Raw genomic sequence first — 8,536 nt, 5'->3', positions numbered from 1 at the left:
CTACACTGAAAGATAGCTTCATCTTTTTTTTTTTTAATGAGCAAAGATTCATGGTGTGGATTTTCTTAGTGATACTAGTATTTCAAAGAATTAATGACAGCAAAGATTGGAGCCGTAGATTCTCTCTATGGTATAGAAGTTTTCAAACGAGGAAAAGCAGCCTTAAAAGTCAGACATCCTCTCTCTGGAGACAGCTGCGACAATTTTTTGCTAAGTATGGATCACAAAACATTAGTTTTTCAGCTTACATTTATCAGTCATGATATATACAAGAAAAACATTTATAGAAACACAAACTAAAAAGTCCTTTAAACTTCTACATTGAACAAAGGTGAACAAAACTCTAAGAAAAATAAACATCAATGAAAATGATAATGAATGTTAGAAATCAATATTTAAACAACAAAGGGGACTGTGAGCATAATAAAGCTAACAAAAAGTTGCACAGAAAGACAAAGGCACCAACTTCGTCTTGAAACTTTGTCAACAAAATACTGTTTTTGTCTCAATACCTCCTTCTTGGTTTGACTTGGGAAGGCATCACGCCCTAAGCCTCTGGTTGACTTTTTCCTCCCCACCGCCCTCATGTTTCCATCTTTTTCACACTGGGGTACCAGTGCAGGAGGCTCTTGGATGTGGCGAGCCTTGCGGCAGCTCCTAAGGCAGCAGTGGCTGTGCTTCGAGGAATGTAGAACTTCTGAGAAATCTGGTGCTCAGGAGACAAAATCAAAGAGAGCTGGTCCACGGCTCCCTGACTTGTATCTTTGAACACTGTAATAGCAGAGCTACTAGAAAAATCTTCGTTCTCTAGGCTCTCTGGGGAGCCTTCCACTGAAAAAGAAAGAAAACAAAGGTCTCTTCAGGGGGTCCTCACACTCTCCTGTTCTACATCTTTACAGATCTGTTGTTGTTGTCATTGTTGAATTGCTAAGTCATCTGACTCTTTTGCAATCCCATGGACTGTAACCCACCAGGCTCCTTTGTCCAAGCGATTTTCCAGGAGAGGGTAGCCACTTCCTTCTCAAGGGGATCTTTCTGACCCAGGAATTGGACCCACGTCTCCTGCATTGGCAGGCAGACCCTTTACCACTGAGCCACCAAGGAAACCCCATCTTAAGGTTAGGTGGTAAAATTACCAATAGCAAATCAAGAGAGAATGAAGCTCAGAAACCAGTCAACAATGGAAAGGAAATGAGGATGGGGGGATCATGCATTGAGATAAATTCTTGTCAGTGTGAGATCAGAGGAGGAGGAAGGTCAAGTGAGGTCAAAGATGAGAGGAAAAACATGTACTTGTGAACAGGAAGGGGAGATCTCTTTCTAGGACATCATAAAAATAAACTGAATATAATTCCAATTCCAAGAAAGAATCCTTAGGCTCTCCTATTTCCTTCCAGCAGTGAGCAAAATAGTGTCCCATAGGCCTTCTCTATTGCCCAAGTCATTCCAATTCCACATCTGCTGATGTAAAAACAAAACTGAACAAGACTGTGTTTGCTAAGAAATTCCAAAAAACAGTTATCAGCCATAAAAAGAATTCCTTGGGAATTAGTTTAACTAAGAAGAAGGGTCTTTTCCATGAGACAAATTGCTGGGAACTTCAATGCCAAGAGGTCTTAAGAGCAAAGAGGAGGTTACGAGGCACCTCACGTGTGTACTCTGCACCAGGGCTACTGAAGGAGCTGGTCTGTGAACTGTTTGTTACCTGCCTGCGATGGGAGGAGCTGGTGCCAGCACCTAAGCCAACACACTGCTTCCTTCAAGAAAGTCCTGCTTTAGGAAAAAAAAAAATCTAGGTGAGCTAAGTGAAGTGCTACTGTGGTGTCCATTATCACAAATGCTTCATAGACAAGTGCTGGTATGCTGACTACATTCTGAAAAGCACTGCTCTAGACCCTAAAATTACAGACTTCAAAAAAAAAAAACTCAGAAAAAGCAGGCACAATCTAATATCCTATCCATCTTTCTATCTTTAACATCTAGTGCACTAGGCGTGTGATATATGTGCCATACGTTTGTGATAAATTAAGGAGAATTTGACAGGGTATTCTAAAAAGTAAAACTCTGAACACAAGACTATCATTAATGCCCACTGGAGTGAAAAAGAGTTGGTGAATCCTAGTGAAATAATGGGTTTTACATGCAGCTGTTGATGAGTTCAGATTTTAAAAGGTATAAAAATATGAAAGCAGGGACACATGAAAGAATTTAGGAGTGCAACAAAACTTCAGCTTCCAGACATGATGCTAATTTAACAGGGATTGAAAAACAATATCTCTTGCTTTAAACAACTAGAAAACTGGACAAAATAAATAAAACAACAGCTCTCAGACATTGACCAACAAGCTTGCTGCTGCTGCTGCTGCTAAGTCGCTTCAGTTGTGTCTGACTCTGTGCGACCCCACAGACAGCAGCCCACCAGGATCCCCTGTCCCTGGGATTCTCCAGGCAAGAACACTGGAGGGGGTTGCCATTTCCTTCTCCAATGCATGAAAGTGAAAAGTTAAAGTGAAGTCGCTCAGTCGTGTCCAACTCTTAGCAACCCTATGGACTGCAGCCTACCAGGCTCCTCCATCTATGGGATTTTCCAGGCAAGAGTACTGGAGTGGGTTGCCATTACCAACAAGCTTACATGACAGCAATCCCTGAGAAATGGGAAACAAATGGAGTAAGCTTTATGAGTGCCTGAGTTCACTGTCAAGATAAAGTCCAGGCTGAAGTACAAGGAGGGAGAGTCCACACTGAGCCTGGAGGTCTCACTGCACTAAGACAGAGCTTGGAATTCAAGAAGGCCAACGACAGAGGAGCTTGAAGGACTATAGTCCTTGGGGTCGCAAAGAGTCAGACACGACTTGGTGATTAAACAACAACCAAGGTGGCTGGAATTGGCGGGGGGAGTACAAGTGCAAAGGCAGCTAGCTGTAGGGAAAGAAGCAGCTGGAGGCCTGCAGAGAGGCCCCTCCAGCCTGAGGCTGGGGAGTAATCTGGCTCATGCCTGAGAAAACCACCAAGGCCAGGGAGAAGACCTATTTGAAAGGAGTAGGCAGAACAATCACTAAAGTTTATGCTGGGGCAAAACATTTTGTGTTCCCACCAGCTACAGTGTAAAGACACCTGCAGGACACCAAGTCCCATCAACACCCTCAGAAAGGTACTGCCTAGCCGGGCCCACAGACTAAAGGCTTTTCTAATTAGCCTAATGAAATCTAAAATAAATGCAGAAATGATCAAATCTATTTCAGATAATTTACCCCCAAACGATAGACAGATACTATATAGACAGCAGGGAGGGAGGGAAGAAAGGAAGGAAAGAGAGAAGAAAAAGAGATTCAGTCATTCAGTCAACAACGTGTAATTCGGTACCTGCCATCTAATAAAAAAACTATCAGATGTGCAAAAAAATAGAAAAATGTGACTTGTGATCAAGATAAAAACCATTCAGTAGAAGCCAGTTCAGAAATGACAGATGACAGAATGCAGAAATGATACATATGCTTGAATCACAAGATAAGGGTGTTCAAACAGCTGTCACAAGAACACTCAAAGTATTCAAGAAGTGAATGATGAGTACGCAGAGGAGAAAGAGGGAAGATACCTAAAAAAAAAAAAAAAAAAAAAACCCTACAGGTTATAAATTGAACTTCTGAGATGAAAAATACACCAGACAGGAAAATAATATATTAAGCACAGAACAAGAAAAGGTTATATTATGCTCACAGATAAGAAAACTCAATACTGTTAACACGTCACCTCTCCCCAAATTAATCTAGAGTTTTTTTTTTTAATCTCAATAAAGATTTTAGCAGGCTTTCTGTAGAAATTAAGTTAATCCTAAAATTCATATGGAAAATGACCTGGAATAGCCAAAGCAATTTTTAAAAAAATGAACAAATCTGTATCACTTCAAGACTTATTATAAAGCCACAGAAATCAAGACAGGGGTATAAAGGCAGACATAATCGCAGGAGAACATAATTAAAGTCAAGAAATAGACCCTCACATACACAACTTACTGGCTTTTGACAAAGACATCAAGGCAGTTAAATGGAGCAAGAACTGCCTTTTCAATAAATCATACTGGAACAATTGAATATTTATATGCAATCAAAATAAACATTGATCCTTACACCACATCACATACAAAAATTAACAACTGGATCACAGACCTAATGTAAGACCTAAAACTACAGAACTTTTGTAAGAGAAAGTCTTAATTATTTGAGTTAGGAAAATTTCTAAATAGGATAGAAAAACTTCAAACCATAAAGAAAAAATAATTAACAAATCTGATTTTATCAAAAGGAAAACTTGCTCTTCCAAGAACACTATTAAGGAAATGAAAACGCAGGCCGTATACCTGGAAATATTTGCAATATAAGCATCTGACAAAGGTTTTGTGTCTAGAATGAAGAATTTTTACAAGCCAATAAACACATAATCCAATAGAAATGCATAAATACTTGAACAGGTAATTCAAATGGCACATAAACACAGGAAAACACAGTCAATTTCACTGGTAAATAGGGAAGTGTAAATTAAAACCACAATAAGATACCACTACACATCCACTAAAATGGGAAAATTTTAAAGATTGGAGATATAGTATGTTGGCATGAATATAAAGCAATCAACAATCAAGGACATTCAGTTCAGTTCAGTCGCTCAGTCGTGTCCGACTCTTTGTGACCCCATGAATCGCAGCACACCAGGCCTCCCTGTCCATCACCATCTCCCGGAGCTCACTCAGACTCACGTCCATCGAGTCCGTGATGCCATCCAGCCATCTCATCCTGGGTCGTCCCCTTCTCCTCCTGCCCGCAATCTCTCCCAGCATCAGAGTCTTTTCCAATGAGTCAACTCTTTGCATGGGGTGGCCAAAGTACTGGAGCTTCAGCTTTAGCATCATTCCTTCCAAAGAACACCCAGGGTTGATCTCCTTCAGAATGGACTGGTTGGATCTCCTTGCAGTCCAAGGGACCCTCAAGAGTCTTCTCCAACACCACAATTCAAACGCATCAATTCTTCGGCGCTCAGCCTTCTTCACAGTCCAACTCTCACATCCATACATGATCACAGGAAAAACCATAGCCTTGATGGACCTTAGTTGGCAAAGTAATGTCTCTGCTTTTGAATATACTATCTAGGTTGGTCATAACTTTTCTTCCAAGGAGTAAGCGTTTTTTAATTTCATGGCTGCAGTCACCACCTGCAGTGATTTCACGCAAAGATGGGCTCGATAAAGGACAGATATGGTCTGGACCTAACAGAAGCAGAAGATATTAAGAAGAGGTGGCAAGAATACACGGAAGAACTGTACAAAAAAGATCTTCATGACCCAGATAATCATGATGATGTGATCACTAATCTAGAGCCAGACACCTTGGAATGTGAAGTCAAGTGGGCCTTAGAAAGCATCACTATGAACAAAGCTAGTGGAGGTGATGGAATTCCAGTGGAGCTATTTCAAATCCTGAAAGATGATGCTGTGAAAGTGCTGCACTCAATATGCCAGCAAATTTGGAAAACTCAGCAGTGGCCACAGGACTGGAAAAGGTCAGTTTTCATCCCAATTCCAAAGAAAGGCAATGTCCAAGAATGCTCAAACTACCACACAATTGCACTCATCTCACATGCTAGCAAAGTAATGCTCAAAATTCTCCAAGCCAGGCTTCAGCAATACGTGAACCGTGAACTCCCTGATGTTCAAGCTGGTTTTAGAAAAGGCAGAGGAACCAGAGATCAAATTGCCAACATCCGCTGGATCAAGGACATTGCGGATGTGAATTACCAAATGGCACAGTCATTTTGGAAAACATTTTGACAGTTCTTAAAAAGCTAAACATGCAGTCAGCATATGACCCAGCAATTCCACTCCTAGGTACTTAATGAACAGAAATAAAAAATACATGTCTACACAAAGAGCTGAACATTCACAGCAGTTTTATTCATGACCCAAATCTGGAAATAATCCATCATCTGTTGAACAGATAAACTGGTGTATGTCCCTACTACTGTGTACTGCTGCTACTGCTAAGTCGCTTCAGTCGTGTCTGACTCTGTGCGTCCCCATAGACGGCAGCCCACCAGGCTCCTCTGTCTCTGGGATTCTCCAGGCAAGAATACTGGAGTGGGGTGCTGCTGCCTTCTTCAATGCATGAAAGTGAAAGTGAAGTTGCTCAGTCGTGCCCACTCTTAGCGACCCCGTGGACTGCAGCCCACCAGGCTCCTCCATCTATGGGATTTTCCAGGCAAGAGTACTGGAGTGGGGTGCCACTGCCTTCTCCGACTGTGTACTACTCAGCAATAAATAAGAAAAAACATTAGACATTGGCAACAACATAGATGAATCTCTAAAACACTGTGCTAAATATTGAAAGAAGTCAGCCATAAAAACTACATACTATGATTTCCTTTATATGAAATTCTAGAAAGCCAATGAGACGGGGAGTAAGAGGGAATGACTGCAAAGACACATGAAGCTTTTCAGAGTGACAAAAATGTTCTATTATCATAATTGTAGTGCTGCCTACAGGACTGTACACATCTGTCAGAACTCACAGAATTTCATACTTAAAAACTGGCAAACTTTAAAGTGCATAAACCTGATCATCTCCCCAAACTGCAGAAAACAAGAAAAGTGGCAAAGTAAAAAGGAAGAACTAAGTCCAAAAATAACACGAGGACTTGAGACAAATGCTAGTGTTTATAATTTTTCAAGTTATGTTCTGAAAAATATAAATCAAGGTTTTCAGCAACATGGCCAACCACTGCATCTGTCCACTGTCTGTCAACCTACCTGACCCACAACTGACCAATGCGGGAGGTGAGGACAGCTGAATTTGCTTTGGTGGAGTCTGAGTGTTGCTAGGCTCAAACTGGCCGCCTTCTGCTGACTGCTGTGACTGGATTAAAGAGATGTAGAACTCCTCCAGTTTGGGCAACATGGGAGAATCTGAGGCACTCTTGACATTTGATTGCTACAGAATGGGGGAAATGGGGCAAAAGCATGAAAAGTCACTGTTAATTTAACCGTAAGAACTGTCTATTTTGTTTCCTCCCTTATATACAAAAGAATATTTTCATATCATAAATAAAACTCCCTACTTTTCAGAGTCTAGATACTCTCTGGAAAACAAGTCCTTCTCTAACTGAGGGACCATGAGTTTAAGAAGTGTTTATTGAACACGTATTATGAGCAAACCTGGTACTCAGGACTGCTATGCATAGCCAGGGAAAAATGGCAGGAGGAGAGAAATAACATTCACTGAGCACTCAGTGTCAGGCACAGTGCCAGGCTGCTGGCACATGTTTCTTCACTGAAACATCCAAACGTTGTTCTAGTTTAGGTGTCATTGGGTCTTCTGTATGGCATCTTATTCACTTAGCAGAATGCTTTTCGCAAGAGGCGGAGCAAGTTATCCAGTGTCAACCAGTAAGGGACAAGACAGAGATCCAAACTCAGGCTCGCCTATGCACTCCCTGCTCCATCACACCACCTCAGTAGATACGATCCCTGTCCCTGAAGAGCTCATGGTTTTCAGCTAGGGAAACAGAACCTGGCCAGTAGGTGCCTGTGAAGGAGGCATTAACTGCGTCTGCAGCATCAGCAACACGCTAGGAGAACACAACAGCTTTAAAGGAATGAACCTCAGGAGAACTGACAAAATGGAGTACTAAAAACCGAGGTTTGAGAGGAAAAGATGGAATTCCCAAACAAAGCCTCAATTTGGGCTAAAGTGAATGAAGTGCCAAGGTTTAACCAATAGATCCTATATCTTCCTACAGAGCACTGCTGAAATAGTTACAGTCTAGGGTGACTCAGAGCATTTATCTTCTAACTGGCATTAGAAGATAGTGACGGTAACTGGCATTAACACAACTAGGTGCGCCTCATTCAGTTCAGTTCAGTTGCTCAGTCATGTCTGACTCTTTGCAATCCTATGAATCACAGCATGCCAGGCCTCCCTGTCCATCACCAACTCCCAGGCCTCATTAGGAGCTGCCATAATAAACCCACATAAGTGGCTTAGGGTCTGGGATCTGCCTAGAGTAAACTGAAACAAAAATTATATGAATAGAAAATGTAGTTTTGTATGTTCTTTAGACTGGTGTGTTAAGACATTCAATATCAGTTGGCTTTCCTTTTCTCTTCCATGAGAAAAAACCTTGTTCATTTTTAAACATGGCTGGCAAGGATATGGCTTATATAATTACATTATATACAAATGGCTGTGCTTCTCTTTTGGGGCAGCAAAAATGAAATCTCTAAAAGCCCACGTTGTTACCTTACCATATAATATGCTACTTCAGGAAAGCAAAGACCTGGATTCAAATTTTTGCTTAATTTATGCAACTTCATGTGTGTGCTTTAGTTACCCTTTAAGTTTATTCTCTCTTAAAATGAAGCTTCAATGATAATTAAGTTAACATTAATATGATAAGCTTTTATGGCTGGAAAGATCATTAGTCAAAATCAGTTTTTGCAGATGGATACACTAAGGCCCCAAAAGGCAAATTGCTCAAACTTGTGGTAAAG

The 8,536-nt window shown here is 41.1% G+C and overlaps 1 protein-coding gene across 1 annotated transcript in view; it reads right to left on the bottom strand.

Moving 5' to 3' along the window:
• Positions 1-583: 583 nt before the first annotated feature.
• The window catches only part of TDRD5 (tudor domain containing 5), a 78,165-nt gene continuing 70,212 nt past the window's right edge, over positions 584-8,536 (bottom strand). The window contains exons 16-17 of the mRNA XM_068985784.1: positions 6,782-6,977; positions 584-855 (exon numbers count right to left, since the gene is read on the bottom strand). Of these exons, the coding sequence (XP_068841885.1) occupies positions 584-855; positions 6,782-6,977 (468 nt within the window). The remainder of the gene's footprint in view (positions 856-6,781; positions 6,978-8,536) is intronic.

This window comes from Capricornis sumatraensis, chromosome 14 (genome assembly GCF_032405125.1).
Source record: "Capricornis sumatraensis isolate serow.1 chromosome 14, serow.2, whole genome shotgun sequence".
NCBI classification, from domain to species: Eukaryota; Metazoa; Chordata; class Mammalia; order Artiodactyla; family Bovidae; genus Capricornis; species Capricornis sumatraensis.
The sequence above is the reverse complement of the archived record's forward strand: the minus strand, read 5'-3'. Positions and strand labels throughout refer to the sequence as shown.